The sequence below is a fragment of the Rhinopithecus bieti genome, unplaced genomic scaffold, assembly GCF_001698545.2.
Source record: "Rhinopithecus bieti isolate Rb0 unplaced genomic scaffold, ASM169854v2 scaffold_43749, whole genome shotgun sequence".
NCBI classification, from domain to species: domain Eukaryota; kingdom Metazoa; phylum Chordata; class Mammalia; order Primates; family Cercopithecidae; genus Rhinopithecus; species Rhinopithecus bieti.
The window spans coordinates 2,142,146-2,162,662 of record NW_016818380.1 but is presented as its reverse complement, the minus strand read 5'-3'; the positions used below and the strand labels follow the sequence as shown (position 1 = coordinate 2,162,662).

Below are 20,517 nucleotides of genomic sequence, written 5' to 3'. Positions count from 1 at the left end.
CCTCTATTAATAATTATAGTTAATTAATAATTAACTATTTGCCATGAAATAAATGTGCCCTGTATCAAAAGCGAGTTGTGCCATGGATGCCTTGCCTTACTTAACCTCAGCGGGAAGGACAACAAAGCATAAGGACACATCTCCCTCAGGCCACAAAAGAACTGCTCCATAGCACCACTGCCATCTCCCTTGAGCAGACCCTAAATTCAGCATGAATCGTGAGAACTCATGTGTTCACTCATCCGATGAGCCATATTAAACACCCACCCTGATAACAAGACCACCCTACATTTGTACTATATTTTCAGTATATACAAAGCTTCATGTCTATTATTACCTCATTTGACCTTTATGACAATCCCGTGTATTAGTCCCATTTTACAGATGCAGAAACAAGTCATCAGATCAGTTGGGCAACTAGGAAGTTCATGATTTAGATCTCAAATTCAGTTTCTGCTTCCAATCTAGTGCCTTTGCACTACCAGATACTGCTTCTCTTGAGAACAGTCTAGAGTATGGGTATTTAAGCAAATAACATTCATGACAGTATGTTGTAATTACCATAGCAGTAAGACCACGTGCCCCGGAGGAATAAATGTTAGAGAGTGGCCTAGCATGGTGGCTGATGCCTGTAATCCCAGCACTTTGGGAAGCTGAGGTGGGTGGATCACCTGAGGTCAGAAGTTGAGAGACCAGCCTGGCCAACATGGTGAAACCCCGTCTCTACCAAAAAATACAAAAATTAGCCAGATGTGGTGGCATGTGCCTATACTCCCAGCTACTCAGGAGGCTGAGGCAGGAGAATCCTTAAACCCGGGAGGCAGAGCTTGCAGTGAGCCAAGATCATGCCACTGCACTCCAGCCTGGGCAACAAAGGTTAGGGAGCCAGTTTCACTTAGGAAAGATGACACTGAGCTGGGCTTGAGGCAGAACAAAAGTATTTTAAGCAAAGAGAGGAGCATGCAAATAGTCCTGCAGGCATGAGTAAGTTTAGTGAGTTCGAGAAATGGAGAGATGCCTGGGATAGCTGGAGAGAGAGTGTAGCTATCAGGGAAGATGTGAAGAGAGGGGAGATAGATGAGTCTGGAGAAGGAAGTTAAGATCTGATTTCCAGGAGCCTTGTGTGATGAAGAGGGAGCACTTCTAGATAGATTAAGCTGGTGGTCTTTGTGAGTTATCTAGGAAGAGATGGCCAGGAAGCCCTCGGAACTCAGGAAAGAGGGCTGTTTGGAGAACAAGATTTAGGTCTTGTCGTTATCTAGATGGAAATTGAGGGTTTTTCCTAGGGAGAGAAGGTAGAACAAAGCCTTGGGGGCTGAACACAATACATGGGATGTACAAAAGAACAACAAACCAAAAAGACATTGAGAAGAAATGTTCAGTAAAGCATGAAGGGATCCAAGCGGGAGGAGTGTGGGGAGAGGAGAGAGCTTCAGGCATGCTCAGTGGTGGAGGGCAGCGGCTAAAGTGAGCATGGTTCATCTTTACCTCTCTTTTTCTACAGTTTGTGCAGGTCCTAAGACTAGCTATCATGGCTAAAAGGTCAGCCTTGAACCATGATGTCAAATTTTTATTGAGGGTCTGACAGTTCTTCATCCTGTTTCAAATCTCAGATGCAGTATTATTAATATGTTGAGATTTGTAGATCCAACAGGCATCATTATGTATGTGTGTGTAGGGGTGGGTCTCACTCTGTTGCCCAGACTGGTCTCAAACTGACCTAAAGTGATCCTCCTGCCTCGGTCCCCCAAAGTGCTGGGACTACAGGTGTGTTCCAGCACACCTAGGCAGGACAGCATTTTTAAAAAAGAAATCCATAAAAGTTAAGTAATACAGATCTCATGTTTATATTATATAAACACTTTTCCTAACCTCATAGAGATCTGCTCCCAAAATTACAACTGTGAGTATGTCCAGATTTTAGGGCAGAATTCTAAGCCTTTCTTTTCCCAGCTGATCTTTTCTCCTCTCACTGTAACAGCCCACCCCATGGAGGTGCGAATGAGACTTGGTGACTGCTTTCTCTTTTAGCCAAGCTTCCAGGAGGGTTCCGTGTTATTTGCCACTGATGTCAAGTAGCAAGAACAGCAGGGCTGCTCCTTGTGCTAAAGATCCATAATCCTATTATGCCTACCTTGAGACTTTGGCATTAGCTGCCTCTATAGTAGTAGATGGATGAAGGTGACTCGATTGACTTTTAAATCCCCAAGGTTCCCAGTTTCAAAATCCCCATGTCCAACTCAAGTAGTAGATGAGGCCTCTGGCAGAGAAGGCCTGGCTCCTTTGGAGCCCCTGTGGCCACAGCTTTTCTTCAGTGTCTTTATGGGTCCCATACTTTCTGGTTTCCACCACGAGCACGAGATTGATGTGCAGTTGTGTCCCTCAGTGGTGACCCTTAGCAGGAGGTGAACCTGGCTAGCATCTCCCAGGTCATGGATTTAGTATCTGTCTTTATACAGTCAGGATTAGGACGATAGTCCCTGTTGATTCTGGAAGAGAACATTACAATATTATTTTGTTCATGTTAAGGCTGTCCTTGGGAAGGTATCATGTAAAGTATGCAGAATTTTCTTCCTCCAATTAGACTCCACTAAATCTGTTATCTTCCCCATGTTAGAATATGGTTGCAAAATTATTTAATCCAATTAACTATTTTAGAATATTCATAATTCAGTTTTGATTACTAAGAGTACTTATCTAATAATCGACTAAGTTTCAGATGTACTCTAGTAGACGAAATGTCATACTTTATTTGTAAGTTTGTTTAACTGCTTCTGCAAAGGTCTGAGTTTTGAATATCACTTTGCTGGGGTTTTTTTCACTTACACAAATAAATATGTAGACACTTTTATGGTTGCTGCTTCTGTTAGCTCTCACATCTCTCTCAGAAAGATATTGTCCCCAGTTTTCATATGAGGCTAAGACTTTGATGTCACATGGCTCGTGAGTGGTTGCACTGATTTTATACTTGATTTTCAGACCCTAGATCCAGTGCTGTGTTCAGTACACCAATACTCCTCAAATTTATTTGACCAAGGAACACCTTACAAATGATAATGTCGTGATGGTACATCATCAGTAGCTCATCAAGGGTTTAATGTTTAATTAGTAGTAATTACAGTAATATTGAGTAATATCATAAATTGTTAAAATGTTAGGATAAAATGCACAAAATAGACTGATGATTATGTAATAGATAACATTCATAACTGCAGCAATTAGCTGAGAGTAAACACTGCCTATCCATCAATATATAGATTGTCTCTCAGTTGACTCCCTAGAACTCTCAGAATTAATAACCCATTAGTTTGTTTTCAAGTTTCAGAAACATATCGTTAGGATGCTTTATTTTGCAGAAAGCAACAAAAAATTCAAGTTACTGACCAGTTGTATCTCCTACCCATTAATATAACTAAACGCTATGAATGATTTCAAAACAATTATAGATACAAAAAATGATTAGGAATCTATTCCTAATCTTCCAATGCCAGTCTTCCAATGCCAAAAATGTCTACAATACCCCCATACCCCACACATGTCCTACATTCTAATAATTCAAGAAGAAGGAAGTGGTTTCAGCTTTCACAGATTATATACTGAGGTCCTTAAATGCATGTTATTGGACACTAGTTTTATAATAAATTTTAGAATAAAAATGCTTTACATAACTGATTAATGTCTCATGGACAGTGGTGGTTTTGTAACAGAGTTTGGGAATGTGGACATATACCTCCCTTCTTGCCTTCTCTTACTAATCCCAGATGCTACCATTTGCCTTCTCTTCATCTCATGCCCTTATCTCCTCAGGGCTAGAAAAGAAAACATTGAGTCTGCATACATCCTATGTTTGAGTCCTTCGGAAAAAACACATTATATAACCCCAAATAATAGTGACAGCAGCATTAATATTCTGCTAAGCTCAAATAGCACACAGGATCTCAAGGAATTTAGATCAGTTGTCAAGCTGATTACACCAATTGTTTCTAGTGGTGGTAAAAGACAAGTTTTGCCATTACTGATTAAGGTGGTATGTAAAGCAGTTTTTTAGCTCAATCATCTACAAAGTGAGAGGTGAGTTAGCTGACTACCGTGTGAGTGGAGGTGCTCTTTCCTCTGAGATCAGAAGAGAAGGGATCCTGTGGACTTTGGCTTTCTCCCATATCCTTTCATCAAGGAACACATTTATTTCAAAAATCCCTTTAGGGGTTATACTAGTGCAGCCTCTCCCTCCGCCAATATCTTTTTATGCAGAAGAAATCCCTGAGCATGTTACTGATGCCTGAATCCGTTTCCATATTTGAAGCCCTAGTGATGCCCTTTTTCCGTATTTCCTTTTTTTTTTTTTTTTTAATCTTTGTAGACCTGGCCAGAGGACTGTGGATGACCTGGAGATTATCTATGAGGAGCTTCTTCATATTAAAGCCTTATCCCATCTTTCTACCACAGTAAGTTGTCTCTTAGTTTAGCATGGTTGGAGCACTTTGCAATAAATGCACTGTTAGGACAGAGGAGAGTATTACAGTGTTGTAGGGGGAAAGAATGTCTGATTTTCACCTCATAAATCACCTCTACTCTCTTATGAGATTCTGAGGAAGTTACACCCAAGAACAATCACTGAAAAGGAATCAAGTGTTGTCTCACTATTGGTAGTTGCCCATATGCCCTAAACCCCAGAGCAGCCTGATGTGAGTGGGGTTGGAACATGTGCTTCCTCCCTGTGAATGTGAATTTTGGAACCTGCACACTCAGATAAAAGAGCCAGGCCTAGGAGGGACTCTGAATCCTGCCATGATATGCAGCCAGAGGGCGGAAAGAGGGAAATCTAGATGACCTGTCTTGGCTTATGGGGCCAACTCCACCAGGGTTTGCTGCCTTCTTGAGAATGGAAGCAGAAAGTTCAAGAGAGCATCAGCTCAGATATATTAGTCAAAATAACACTACCCACTAATAAAAAATGACCCAGTGGCTGTATCTGATTCTGAACTTTTACCTGATTAGAGTATTTAGGAGACAGAAATTTTTGCCACTGAATAGGGATAGAAACACCTCCTCCCATAAGAATATGATTTGTAGGAAACATACATGTTCTACACGCTAATAAGTCAAGAAGAATGAAGTGGTTTCAACTTTCACAGAGTATGTACTGAGGTCCCTAAGAGATATCTAGATGCCTAGTTTATTTTCATTCCTAGCTCACTAAAAGTGATGTTCTGCTACCTCACAGTAGCAGTACCTGCCGGTCCCTGCTGTTGGGGATAAGTTCAGGTCTCTGTTGAGAGCAGTGAGGCATTTGCCATAGCTCTAAGCAAGAGGACTTCAAGTCCCCTCTCCCCTTCAACTAGACAAACCTCCTTCACATGCCTCCCACCCCCAGCACCACTGAGGGTCTGGAGACTTGCTCACCTATGTGGACTACCCAGGGGAGTGGTCTGGCCCAGCCTTCCTCCTACCTACCACTGCCCTTGCCATCCTTACTCTCTCCACAGGGCATAGATGTAGTGCCTGGGAGCCTCACCTGGGAAGCCCTCAAATACACAGTGCAGACAGCTGAGGCTCCATGAGCTCGTGATGTAGAGGGAAGTAAGGAAGGGCCCCTTTCCCTACCTGTGCTCCAGGGACCCAGCATGCCCCTTATCCAACTTCCCTGGTCTCAGTGGAATTGAGAGGATTGTGGGTAGTCTTGTCTTCTACCTCAAACCCCAGATACCCAGGCATAGAAAAATCTCAAGTTACTGGGTTCTTAGAAAGATAGAGCCATGATTTGGGAATGTAATTTGGAATTTTTTTTTTAATGTGAATTTTAGCTAGCTAGGAATAATTTGGAATTTTAACTAAGAATATAAATGTGTTCATTCATTTAGGCTTCATTATTCAACTTCAAGACAGAATTTTCCAACATGTTTGACATGATGCATTATATGTAATGCAAACAAGAGTCACTAGTAGCAACAGAATCATATGATGTTGTACATGGTCTCCCCTTCTCCCCCACAGCCAAAGACAGGCAGGCAAGTCGGCTAGTTAATGCAGGTGGGACCATGTTTGAAACAGTCTCTAAGGAGGTTGCCTGGTATGAACTAGCTATAAGCTATTCTATAAAAAGAGCTACAAGCTTTTAAAACCTACCTAGCAGCAAATTGAATGGAAGTGATTTTTGATGAGAGCAGCAGCAGCAAGTGAGGTGAGAGATGACTGCATGGGAAGCCCCGGGACAGTTTGCATTGTACCCCTAGAAAGAGCACAACCCTTTTCCACCCAGACCTGGAAATGTGGCCTTTGCATGTTTCTTCTCTTTTTCTTCTAGGTGAAACGAGAGTTAGCAGGCGTTCTCATTTTTGAGTCTCATGCCAAAGGAGGGACCGTGTGTAAGTGAAAACTGTACTGGAACCTTGCGCCTGGCCAGCACCCTTCGAGTACATGCCACGGGAAGCCAGGCTGCTAACGCTTCACTTCTTGACCCCGGGTCTGACTTGGTGACTTGGCAGGGTGTCCTGTGGCACTTTTGTTTTTCTGGACCTGTGATTATTTCCAGCACATGCCGATTATTCTGAAGTATTGTGGTTTTCTAGTACCAGCAAGTGTTGTGGGTGCCAGCCTGAGTCTCACTGGCTCACTACCCTCCTGACTCACCAGTGTTTAGAGGGTGGGATGAAGTCACTGCCCTTCAGGAAGGGCCTGAGGCAGTACCTTTCCCAGTGACCTCATTCTGTTCATAGCTTTAGAAGAACTAATAGATCTCTTGAGGTTGCTAGTTAGAATGATGTTTAAACCCATCCTACTTTCTTTTTCTTCTCTCACTTCTACTTTAGGCTCCAAGCTGGAGAGAATTTCTTTGTTTCAAATATGTATACAGTGTTAATATATAGTATCTCACCAAAATCCGTTATAGTTTAGTTCTGTGATCATATTTGGAAGCAAGAAAAGGAAATTTGATGTGAATAGATGTGAACAATATTATATAAGCTGGCATTCCTTACTATTCCTACAGAAATCTGGCTCAAAAAATAAGGGGGTTAGTGATCTACTAAGGTCAGGAAATACCTCTCCAATCTCTCTTGCAGAGTCACAGGATACAGTAGCATGCTAATGTGTTCTCAGAAGTTCTGCAATAAGGAGATATTATCACCATGTTTAAACCAATACTTCCTGAGCCTAATGACATGTAGAACACTTTTTGCATGGACACCTGTTAACTCATTAGAGACATAGTTTGGAAAATCTTGCTCTTTCTTCAGGCTACGTTATGTGAGTCAAATAAGCAGGAAACATGAATTGTAAATGTGTTTTTTTTTACTTTCAGTCATCAAAAGTGGTATTTCTGACATTGATATCTATTTCAGTAAGAATGTAACTTCTTCAAATGTTAAAGGCTTACTTTAATATTTTTATCTTAATGGTTGCTATTGACTTACTATTCTTTTTTATTTTCTTTTATTCATTTATTCAAACTTGCTAATTGCTTTCATTTTATTATGAAATAGTTATTTTAAACAAAAAATAGAGAATATTACAAATACCTTCTTAATCTTTGTCAGATACTAACATTATGCCATTTTTTTTCATATTTTCTTTTCTTTTCTTTTTTTTGAGAGGGAGTCTTGCTCTGTCACCCAGGCTGGAGTGCAGTGGCGCAACCTTGGCTCACTGCAACCTCCACCTCCCCTCACTGCAACCTCCACCTCCCAGGTTCAAGCAGTTCTCCTGCCTCAGCCTCCCAAGTAGCTGGGATTACAGGCGTGTGCCACCATGCCCAGCTAATTTTTTTTTTTTTTTTTTTTTTTTTTTTTTGTATTTTTAGTAGAGGTGGGGTTTTACCTCGTTGGCCAGGCTGGTCTCAAGTGATCTGCCCGCTGTGGCCTCCCAAAGTGCTGGATTACAGGCATAAGCCACTGCACCCGGCCTTTTTTCATATTTTCTAAAGAATTAAATATACACGCTGGGTGCAGTGGCTCATGCCTGTAATCCCAACACTTTGGGAGGCCGAGGCAGGTGGATTGCTTGAGCCCAGGAGTTCGAGACCAGCCTGGGCAACATGGCAAAACCCTATCTGTAAAAATTAGCCAGGTGGATTGGTGCACCCCTACAGTCCCAGCTACTCAGGAGGCAGAGGTGGAAGGATCTCGTAAGCACAGGAGGTCAAGGCTGCAGTGAGCCATGATCACGCCACTGCACTCCAGCCTGAGTGACAAAGCAAGACCCTGTCTCAAAAAATAAAAAATAAAAAATAATTGTACAACAGGTCAGGAGATCAAGACCATCCTGGCTAACCCGGTGAAACCCCATCTCTACTAAAAAATATAAAAAACTAGCCGGGTGAGGTGGCAGGCGCTTGTAGTCCCAGCTACTCGGGAGGCTGAGGCAGGAGAATGGCGTAAACCTGGGAGGCGGAGCTTGCAGTGAGCTGAGATCCGGCCACTGCACTCCAGCCTGGGCGACAGAGCGAGACTCCGTCTCAAAAAAAAATAATAATAATAATTGTACAACTACACTTGAAGACCCTTTGTACCCTCATTTATCCCATTCTCATCTTTCCTACCCGAAGGTAACTCCTACCCTGAATGTAGTGATGATCATTCCAACCATTTTTTAAAAAATACAGGCAGTCCTCTACATCTGTGTGTTCCACATTTATGAATTCAAAGAAGATCATGAAGATCAAAAATATTCCAAAAAAAGAAAGTGGAAGGTTGTGTCTCTACTGAACATGTACAGATATTTTTCTTGTTTTCATTCCCTAAATAATATAGTATAACAACTATTTACATAGCATTTACATAGTATTAAGTATTATAAGTAATCTAGAAATGACTTAAAGTATACAAGAGGCCGTGTGTAGATTATATGCAAATGCACCACTTTATATCAGGGACTTGAGCATCTGTGGATTTTGATATCCTTGGGAGGTCCTGGCACCAATTCCCCATGGATACCAAGGGACAAGTGTGTGTAGGTATGTATCTGTAAACAATATGTAGTGCTGATTTGCATGTTTTTAAGTGTCACATTACTTGTCAGATTACTTTTTAGAGCCATTTTCTATGGGGTAAGTTTCAATGAATTGTGGGAGAAGTGTGTATGGCTTTAAGAAACGGATTGCTGATAAATTGATATCTACTAAAACCCTATCTTTTAGAGCATAGCAAGGAATGCAGTGTTTCTCTTTCTTTTATATTCTGTAGAAAAGGAGATAATATGCCACCTGAACAAGTTAGTATTTGCCAGTGATGTTTCTTGTTTTTTACGTATGCGTTATTCTGGGGACTTAAAGTGATGATTTGATAAGCTGTAATTTATATTGATGTGCTTCTATTCTTATCATAAGTCTTTTCATCTTTTTGTGTCTAGTGTTTAACCAGGGGGAAGAAGGTACCTCCTGGTACATTATTCTAAAAGGATCAGTGAATGTAGTCATTTATGGCAAGGTATATATATCTTTTTCTTTTTGAAACTTTATTACGCTCCATTTACTAGTGTGGCTCTAAGTATTAGCAATGTAGTGCCACAATTAAATTTGCAACAACATTGTTCCTAGATGTAGAAAAGACATTATTGCATCTTTAATCATAAATTATCTCAGTTATTATACTTAAAGTAGTATTGTACTTTCTAGGGTTTGTCTCCTAATGGATTATAGTGTGTACATTTAAGCCACAGACCATATTACTCAATGAAAGAAAAGTGAACATCATAATTTAATTATTTAATCCCCTTTGGCATTCCTAGGTACAGCCCATTTATCTACAGTGTTTTAGGGGCCGGGGTCTTGTGGCAGGAGGCGGTGGGTGTTTGTGTTTGCTCTGTTTCAGGGATCCTCTTCATCTGTGTGCTCTACTCTCTCCAGGGTGTGGTCTGCACCCTGCATGAAGGAGATGACTTCGGCAAGTTAGCACTAGTGAATGATGCCCCACGAGCTGCCTCTATTGTCTTACGAGAAGATAATTGCCATTTCTTGAGAGTAGACAAGGAGGATTTCAACCGGATCCTGAGGGTGAGTCCAAAGCAAAGTGTGGCTGAGAGACATCCCATTTTTTCTTTAACTAAATAAGCAAAGCTTTGAGCATAGTCTTAATTGAGTAGTCCTGTGATGAATAAGTGCTCTAGGCACAAAAGGCCTTTGTTACAAACCTAGTTATATTTAATGTGTTGGTATGCATTCTGGGATCCAGAGGTTATATTCCAGTAAAACTGCAAATGCAGGATGCTATGCTGGACCCAGTCCCTCTATGCATCCCTGCACTGGTCCATGAGAATTGACAATAAATAGGAATTGCCTTGGCAAAATGTCAGTCTGAGAAGTTTCTCTCTGACATCTTGGGCATCCTTCTTTGCATCCTTCCCATCCCACTCTCCAACACAGTGGCAGCTCCCTCTGCTCCTTGTTTTTCTCTTTCCTAGACCTTCCTAGTTTCCACCTCTTTCTCCTCCCAAATCTGAGCCTGTCTCATATCATCATACGTTCTCTTGATTTACTGAGTGATTCCATTTTACTGGGAATTAACATCCATCACGGTTACTCCAAGCGAGCATTTTCATTTTCAGGGGCTCTATCTCGGTTGTTACAAACTAAAGGAATTACTAACATTGGCAGACAGGTGAATAACAGGGGTGGTACAGGGAACTGTGCAATTGCACTTAAAAGTTGACTCTGCAGATGAGCCCACTCTAAGCTTATTAAGGAATTTGTGAATGTGGATGATGTTTAGAAGAATAGTCTCTGGTCTCTCCCCAGCATGAGGTCCCTTGCCCATGGGAGGGATGACCCAGCTTCAGCTGGTAGAGGCCTGATCATGGACTTTTAGGGATGGTGACGATGTCCCACTACCCCTGGCTTCTCAGGTGGCCTGTGATCCTTCCCACCCTAGCTTGAGTTCACTTGGGAGGCTGTTCTTTCTCGGGTCACACTGCCCTCTTTCTTTCACTGCTGACCCACAGAGCAGAGTCCCTTCTATCCCTCTTGCAGCCTTAGCATCTCTAGCCCCTCCTCAAGTCCTAAATGTAGCTTTTGTGCTTTAGGGTGTATTCCCATTACTTAATGATGATTTACAATGTCATGCTCCTGTCCTTGTGTCTGGACGTCGATCCCTACATGGTCTTAAGCATTTGCCTTTGGTGGCAAAATTTCTAACAACTAAGTTTCTTTTAGGAATGCACAGTCTTAATGCAAAAAAAAAAAAAAAAAAAAAAAAAAAAAAAAACCAACAACAACAAAAAAAACAAACAAAAAAAGGCTAAAATGTATACCCTTGAATGATATATTAAAACAATACCAGATGGAATTTGAGTTGGTTCTTATCTGATCTCTTTTAAATGGGGCCAAATGTTGAGGAAAAGCATGTTAAAATTTTAATTTATCTATTTACAATGATATTGAAATTTAAAGGTAAGCTGTACTAACTCCTTCAAGTTTACACACAAGGAGTTTACATTCAGCCAAAACATTCTTCGAAAGAATCAGATTAGGACCATTATCATTGATGTAATTTAATCAATGGTAAATCACTTAAAATAACCAAAAGAGTTTTAACACATTTCAAATGGATTTTCTTAAAAAAAAAAAAAAAAAGAAAAGAAAAAGAAAAGAAAACAAAATAGTCTTTTGATTAGAGAGAAGAGGTGCCCCACTCCTAAGGAAACTAAACACGCTTAGAAGAAAAAGAACTTTGCTGAAGCTGCTTGCTATTTACCACATATTTTTATAACTAATAAATGCCTTTGCTCCCCACCTGCCTGCTCTACTTCCTTCTCCCAAAGAGTTCTCAGAGCATAACCACACTATGCTTTATTCTGCTGTTTTTCTGAAGCTGGGGTAAAAGCAGTCTTAAAAACACATGCCTCAAACCTCATCTGGTCCTCTCTCTGACCGTTCCAGCCCTTGACTTTGAAAATGACTTAATTTGTAGACGCAACAATTAGCATGACAAGCACCAAATGAGTTTCTGAAGCATTTGAAATTTTTTTCATTGTCTGAGTAAGCGGCAGCATCTGTATGTGGTGTAATTTGTATTTGCAGGACGTGGAGGCGAATACAGTCAGACTTAAAGAACATGACCAAGATGTCTTGGTGCTGGAGAAGGTCCCAGCAGGGAACAGAGCTTCTAATCAAGGAAACTCACAGCCTCAGCAAAAGTATGTTTGCATCCAACACTGTAATTGCCAGACTATGATTAACCTTTTCACATGGTATCATCATTTCTACAATAGCATGTTCTCCTTTTTTGTGGAAGATGGCAGTGTATGTGACTTTTTTCCTCTCTATTGACTAATCACACATCTTGTGGAGTATAATGTATCCATTTCTGGCACAGCATTGAGCCGGGTGCTGCCTACAGTAATTCGGGAGAGAATATTCCTTTACTCTAAAAACCACTCTTTGTATACAGTGTTCAACTGTAATAGCTGTGGAACAGAAGGCGTGTGAGAGAACAATGGGAATAGCAATGCCAGGCAGCTCAAAGGATACGAAGGCCCCTGGGTGATGAGAACTTTTGGTATTTGAATTTCGTATGCAGGATTTCGCATGAAGTGTTTTCCTCTTGTTACCAGAATGAGCGTCTTTGATGGAAACCCAGACTTCAAATATAAAACAGTCTATTGATTGCAGCCCAGAAGCATCCATTTGGCCTCATTCATACTTATTCCTGCTAATGTCAAAAGGCCATTAGCTTCACATTTCTCAGATGTCCTGTTTAACTTGAGTCTTTTTCAGTATATCGATGTTCAGTTCCAGCTTTTGCTGCAACTTACTACATAAGACTGCATCAAATGTACCAACATTTGAGTGGTAAGACAGAGAATAGAAAATGTGGCTCTAAGAAATTACAGAAAATTACAGAATCTAGTTTTTAAAATGGAGATTAATTTTCAATCTTAGTGTAATAAAAACACCAATTCTGTAGCTAAAGAAATGTTACCCAATAATATGTTGAAGGAGAATGCATCTCAAGTAATTTTCCTTTGTTTGCCAGATAAGTGAGGTGTTTCCCTTATCAAGACATTCACCATAAATGATTAATTTTTATTGTTTAGACTAAAAGTCTAAGGCCCAGACATTTTCATTTGATTGAATCAACATATTTGCAAAGAGGGCAGGAAAAAAGATAATATTATTAAATAGCCATAGTATATTTTGCAGATTTTATAGAATTCTTATATTACAACACCTTTTAAAAGATGGAGACATTTAGGCTCAGAGCCACAAGTTACTTGCCCAAGGTTTCAAAGCTTATAATGGCAGAGCTTGAATTCAAGTCCAGCTTGACCAATTTTCACACGCCTATCCCCCTTCCACCTGCCAGCTTACTATAGCAAAATATAGTAGATAAGACTACATACTCAACACTGCTTAGTAAATACTGCAAACCACTCCATATCGAAATCGAAGGAACTGACATCAAAAGGGCTATGGAAAAAACTACCTTTCACTTACAAAACTAAAAATTACCATAGAAATTTCGTTATTACTTATTGTTTACCACTATCTGTTCTTGAAATTGTTCTTGCCCAAATGTTTTTAACAGTTGTCTTTCCAGTCCACTAAGGAGGATGAGAATGAAAACATTTTTTTTTTATGTGAAGGTTGGGACTGCTTCTAGTGATTTTCTTTGGTTCCCTTAAATAACTAGTGTTTTATCTGCATTTTAAACTAATGCTTCAGATGTCCCAGGAAAATTATGCTTACTGAAAAGGCAAGCCTTGAGAATTCTTCTTAACCTAGAAACATCTGATCAAGAGGTTCCCTGGGGGTCCCCTTGCTTCACTTCTTCATGTCATCGGGGAATGATCAAAAGCATTTGCTTGTTATAATGTCTTTCATTCAGGGTGTTCTCCAAATATAGGTTTCTTATGAAACCAAACTAAAAGGGATGGAAAAGGGAGACCATATGTTTTATTATTTTAGGCCTGATCTGATTTTCTGTTATACCTCCTTATTTGTGTCCTGTATTCCAATCCAAATTTCTTCCACAATTCAAAAACTTACGCATGTTCGCAATGAGCCATTTAAGAAATATCAATGAGTACAAATTAATGCACCACACAAAACTTCCCTGAAGAATGAAAAGCTGCTCTCTCAACGGGTCATTTTCCATGTCGAGTTTTCCCAAATGAGACCAGAATTGAAGGGGAAAGGGCATGTAAATAAATTTGGGGCTGATATTCTGGACTTCAAAAATGTGGCATCAACAATGTCTATGGATGGACTTAAAATTTAGGAAGCTGTAGGGCCTCTCTCAGAAACTATCCTTTTTGAGCTCAAAGAGGGTCACCGTGTTGGTGCTGCTAATAATGTTATTTTTCTGGTTCATTTTCCCTGAGAAATCCAGAATAGTTTCTGTGTACATTTTTAACTTTCAAAACCTCCTGATTCTACCTGAGCATCTCAACTCTGAGTGTGATATTTAAAATGTCAGCAATAAGACAGTGTTTCCCACGAAGGATAAATTCCACGGAGCCCTCAGTCGTTTACTGTTTCGGATGTCTTTCTGCTCTGTGGTTATGCGGGTTTAGTAAGAAAGAATTTGAAATGCATATTCCTGTTTTAGTGACTGTGTTGCTTTTATCTTAGACTGTTTTCTCATTGCTCAGCTCCATCCTGTGTGCAGGAAGACAGTCTCTTTCAGGTCCCCTTCTCCACACCCTTCTCTATTCTAGGAACAGATTGTAGTGTCCTCATTTGCAGAAAAATATTTTATGTCAGAGGTTTAAAACCTCATAGCTTATATAATGTAACCAATTGGAGTTTGCTTTTAACTTGAACTAGAGTCGCTCTTTCATGAAATAAACTGAAAAGAGTCATGCTGTGTGGCCTTTAAGTGGTCCTGACCTCATTTTCAATGGAGGCCAAGCAGTAGGTGCCTGGCAGTGGACAGTGGGAAACAAAGCCGTCACGTGATGTTTCAGCCAAACCCAGAACCCCAAGAGCCCAGAGGGCTGTGTCTGGCCAGAAGCTCCTGGCCCCTCTGTCTTGGAGTCCCCCACCCTAAGGGAATGTCAGCATCTAAAAGCCTTCTGTGGAGCTCTGAAGAGAAGCTGGGGTAAGGTGGCCATGGCAACTGTACCACGAGAGGAAGTCTCTGGTAGCAAAAGAAAGATCCTGGGGGTCTGCGATTGGCCAGGTGGGCAGAGCTTAGAGAGGCCACTTTCTCTCTAGAGAGGTGATCAGGCATCTGACTTGCCTCTCAGATCTCTATTACTTTTGACCAGCCATAATGTCCTAGCTAAAGGATGTCCAAACAAAGAATACCAGAATGTGAAGCCAACTTTCTAGTAGAATTAGTTTTGACAAGGGGACACATTTTACAAACTGATGTATGAGTCACACAGCTAGCTATAGAGCTTGCAACTTTCCAGCAGCCGCTGCCCGGTGCCACGCGAAGTAACAGACTGGTTTTCCCCTCATTTGGTTTTCATGTTTTGGAATGTATATATACTCCTATTGAAATACAACTTGTTTTCAGAAACAAACTGAACAAGCCCTCTTTAGAGGAAGGTTGTTAATTACATGGAGAATTTCCCATTCTGAAAAAGCTCCAGGTAGCTAGACCTGGTCTCCATCTGGAGCATCTTGCTGTAGAAGCAGAAAAGTGCCACGAAGCTCGTGCTTGTTCTCTGAAGCCAGACACACCTGGCTCATGTCAGAGGTCTCCCATTTACTAACTCTGTGACCTGAGGCTTCATGCCTCCCCCTCCTGAGCCGTCTCTCTATCTGCAGAATGAAGATAATATTTAACTAGCAGGAGTAAACAGGACGCCCTTATTCAGTGCACACCTATCTGTCTAGGGTATAGTAAACATTCGACAGATGTTGCTCTCTCCAACCCAGTTTCCTGATTAATGTGTCCGATGCTACTCTTTTTCCAGCTCATGTGGTGAGTGCTATCAAAGAATCATATATTTCAGGAATTAGTGGATGAATTGAGCAATATTCTCTATTTCAATATTGAAAGTCATTTATAAATATGCCCTCTTCTTTCCTCAAATATTCATTGCCCACAAGAGGAAAAGCCATTGTCTTCTACCTTATCTATTCTGAGAAAGGGGTCAGACTTTTGAGATGAAAGTAGACTATCTTTTTTTCTCTCTATTCCCCTTCTCTCCTCCTCTAGGCTCCAAAGCCAAGTTTCCTCAAAGATTTAACTGTTGAGCTTCCTTTTGGTCTTGTGCGCGCACTCACAACAGTTTTAGCTAACAGCTGCCTTCCAGATAGACTGCACTGGCCACCTCATTCAATACCAGGGGTGCTTCCCTCACCGTTTTCACATGCACATATGTTAAAATGTCTGCTCATCACTCCCTCAGGCCGTGGGTTAAGATCCTGAGATTTAATAATATGTTAGAGTTACTCTTGGGATCTCAACACACCTCAAAGGTCTCAAACAGGCAAGGAAACCAGAGCTGAATTCTGTCACTGCTTTCTGAACATTAGACAATTTTATTTTCATTGTTGTTTTTACTTGCCTGTTTTGTGTGTGTGTGTGTGTGTGTGTGTGTGTGTGTGTGTGTGTGTGTGTGTGTTCTGAGACGGAGTCTCACTCTGTCGCCCAGGCTGGAGTGCAGTGGCGCGATCTCCGCTCACTGCAACCTCCACCGCCCTGGTTCAAGCAATTCTCCTGCCTCAGCCTCCAAACTAGCTGGGACTATGGGTGCGTGCCACCATGCCTGGCTAATTTTCTGTATTTTAGCAGAGACAGGGTTTCACCGTGTTGCCCAGGCTGGTCGCGAACTTCTGAGCTCAGGCAATCCACCTGCTTTGGCCTCCCAAAGTGCTGGGATGACAGGCGTGAGCCACTGCGCCCAGCCCCTACTTGCCTGTTATTTTTAAGTGAAATTCCAAGCAGAAAAGCAAAGCCTGAGTTTTGGAAGACAAGCACCCAGATCATCTGAATGTATTTTGTCTACAGCTCCCACTTAGTAGTGTTTTGTCACTGTCTTGAGTATGATTTTGAAACAGTTCACATGCAACTTAAAAAATAAATCCTCCTGTGTTAATTGAAGAACACCATGGAAAGATCTTCTGAAATAATGTCTTATAACCCCCAGTAATTTATATCTGGCATTGAAATAAATTATAAGGATTTTCTACTGCTGATTTATTTCCCATTCATGATGCTACTGGGGTTTGTTTGTTTGCCCATCGGTGTTATGGAGTTTTGTTTGCTTTCTCTCATTTTATTATTAGCTGAATTTCCAAAGCACATACCAGTGTACAGTTGGGAAAGACAGAGCATTCCAGAAATAGGCAGGGGAATCCAGTGTGGGACAGAAGTTTTGCTACGAGTAACCCATATATGGATAACCTAGCTTACTCTCACTTCCCCTCACCAGCTCCCCCTGCCTGACCTGAACTGCCCTGGGTTTTACATGTTCCTTTTTATTCTCCTTTGGAAAAAGACTGAAGTTTCTCAGTTCCCAGCCTACTAAAGCTGCTCTTCAAGAAGTTTACCTTATTTCCATGTAGGGAAAAAACAACACTGTTTGTAGTAACGACTTCACTTTGTGGATTTGTTTGTTTGTTTGTTTGTTTGTTTTGTCTTCTTGTATGACTTTGACAAGGTGCATGGTCTCTCTTACCATGAAAAGTATATGGTTCCCTGGGATCTCAAATTAAAAAAAAAAAAAAAAATTAGATAAGTAAAAGTTTTTTTAATGATTTGCTCACTTATGAAAAACTAATGGCATTTTTGTTTCTTATCCAGGTATACTGTGATGTCAGGAACACCTGAAAAAATTTTAGAGCATTTTCTAGAAACGATACGCCTTGAGGCAACTTTAAATGAAGCAACAGGTATACACATAGAACAGTTTGCATGTCCATTTAATCCATGCATAGCATTGTTTAAAAGTCCTGAATTCATTTGCAGTGTGTATAGCAAAAGCAGTTTTGGAAGGGGATTCTGTGTATTGATATTTGAAAAGCACCTCTGTGTGACCTGACAGGGAACAGTCCTTCTGACTGTCCTCTTCCCTCCCCAATCCTGACTGTTTTCTAGAAATGACTCAGCCTCATTTCTACATACCATGCCTCGTCTTCTCTAGGCTTCTCTCTCTTAAGTTATTCAAATCCAACCTTTATAGGCATCTATTAGGTTTATCATTTACATCCTACCTATTCCCATGAAGGATTTGAAGCTGCCTACATAAAAGGCACAGCCTTGTTCCAGTTGGGAGTACGATGCTTCTCTCTGCAGTTGCTCTAGAATGTTACTAAATGCCACCATTTGTTTGCTAGGGCTTTGCTAACAAATTACCACCAACTGGGTAGCTCAAGCAACAAAATTGTATTGTCTTACAGCTCTGGAGGCTAGAAGTCCTAGCTGAAAGTGATAGTCGAGTTGGTTCCTTTTGAAGGCTGTGAAGGAGAATCTGTTCCATGCCTCTCTCCTAGCCTCCCGTGGTTTGCAGGCTATCTTTGACATCTGTTGGCTTGTAGATGCATCATCCAGATCTCTGTCCTCATGTTCACACAGCATTCTCCCCGTGACTCTTCACGTAACCTTCCCTCTGTGCATGTCTGTCTCTGCGTCCAAGGTTACCCCTTTTTATAAGGATACCAGTCATATTGGATTAAGGCCCACATTAAGGACCTCACCTTAACTTGACCACACCTGCAAAGACACTGTTTCCAAAGACGATTATATTCTGAGATACTGGAGGTTAGTTCTTCAACATATCTTTTTGGGGGGATACAATTCAACACATAACATCTACTTACAGTGAGTCAGTCTTGTTACCTAAGACACAGATATTCTAGGGTGAATAAAGCAAATCTCACCAGTGAACTAAGTGTTCAGAGTTATAAAATTGTGTTCCACTTTGGTTACCATCTTGTATATGACTTTGAAACAGCCAACACGCAATGTGTTTTTTTTTAATCCTATGCTACTGCCTCTCAGAATAATGTCATGGGTTAGTATTTTAAGCACATTGAGCTCCATAGAAGAGCATTTCTCACTAAAAGAAGTTCAGTGATTTATCTCAAAAACTTAGTTCAAAATCCATTTCCATAATTGACCTTTGCTATGTACTAAAGTTGAAGATATCATGATTATTATTATTATTATATACCTCCTAAAGGTATTTTACCACTGAATTCTTATTGTATCTTCTCATTCCAGTTTCTCATTTTATGCATAGATTACCTGAGGTTTTTTACGTAGCAAATTAATTAGGGTATAGTAGATATAATCATCAGGATCACTGGCTCCAGGCCAATTATTCTCAGCTCAGTATTTGTTGAGTATCTCGTTGGGTAGACACTAAGCTAGATGCTTTGGACTAGGCAATGTGAATAAGGAATCATCCTCCTGCCTTCAGGAAGCTTATAATCTGTTAGAAGACATAAAGGAATTTGCACATAACTTGAATATAAGGCAGAATGTGGTTAGTGCTTCAGGGACACTGACTGGGTGAGGGATCTAGAAAAGTATCATGGAAAATATACAGTGGCCCTGAAGGAGGCTAGTAACCAGTAACTAGAGATGGGGACAGAGCCATCCATACTAAGGGACAATATTAGCACTGACCTAGAAATAGACAAGGAAGAGTGAGTGGTCTGATTTTTGCTGGAATATTGTATACATAAGTTGAAAAAGGAAGGAAAGGTTTAAGAATCGGGGTATAGATCTTAGAGAGTCTTAAATGTAAAGCCGGCTGGGTGCAGTGGCTCGCACCTGTAATCCCAGCACTTTGGGGGCCAAGGCGGGAGGATCACTGGAGCCCAGGAGTTTGAGGCTACAGTGAGCTATGCTCATGCCACTGCACTCTAGCTTGGGCAACAACAACAGAAAGGTAGAGCCAAGCATTGGGAAGTGGTTGAAGATGTCTGAGCAAGAAGAATGTGATAAGAGCTTTACTGGAGAAAAGTTACTCCATAGTTAGTATAGAGAAACTGTTGAAGAACCAATTACGTGAGGATAGCTTCCAAGAGCCATATGTAACCTCAAATAAACCAAATTTCCAGGACCATGGGTCAGGAAAAAATGCAGCTGATTTTTTTCCCTCTGATTAACTGTTTGCCCAGTATGTGTGATTGCATAATGAAAAAATCACCATCTTACCAAAAGTAAGTTTTGAGAAAAAAAAAAAAAAAAAAAAAAAAGATTCTGGTACATTAGAGACTATGGCATCTAAGGAACGAGCCATAAGATCTTTACCACCCATGAAGGGCAAGTATAGCCTCCCTTTCAAGTCACCTCTAAAAGAGATGGAGACTGGATTATTGCTGCTGCTGCTGCTTCTTTTGTTTAGTTTTGTTGTTTTTAATTACTGTTCCTTGCAGAGCAGGGCTAACCCATGGGCAGTATGCCCAGAGTAGCCTGATTATTCCTTCTTCATCAAAAAAATTAAAGCCTGGAAATCAGTGTATTCTAAGGCTGACGTGTCGGATGTGATTCTTGACCCTTCCATTTTTGATGGTAGAGACTAGACTAGCATCATAATTTAATATTGAACTTCATTTCCTGCAGTTTTTCCTGATATTTCTTTTCTTACAAGTAATGTTTATGCCTTGGAGATAAAGAA

General features: G+C 40.7%; 1 protein-coding gene across 7 annotated transcripts in view; it reads left to right on the top strand.

Moving 5' to 3' along the window:
• Positions 1-20,517, top strand: part of RAPGEF4 (Rap guanine nucleotide exchange factor 4) — a 326,385-nt gene that overhangs the window by 248,904 nt on the left and 56,964 nt on the right. For all 7 annotated transcript variants that reach the window (XM_017856973.1, XM_017856976.1, XM_017856974.1 and 4 more), the window contains 6 exons: positions 4,361-4,445; positions 6,305-6,365; positions 9,346-9,422; positions 9,842-9,988; positions 12,011-12,126; positions 17,694-17,782. In XM_017856973.1, the coding sequence (XP_017712462.1) occupies positions 4,361-4,445; positions 6,305-6,365; positions 9,346-9,422; positions 9,842-9,988; positions 12,011-12,126; positions 17,694-17,782 (575 nt within the window). The remainder of the gene's footprint in view (positions 1-4,360; positions 4,446-6,304; positions 6,366-9,345; positions 9,423-9,841; positions 9,989-12,010; positions 12,127-17,693; positions 17,783-20,517) is intronic.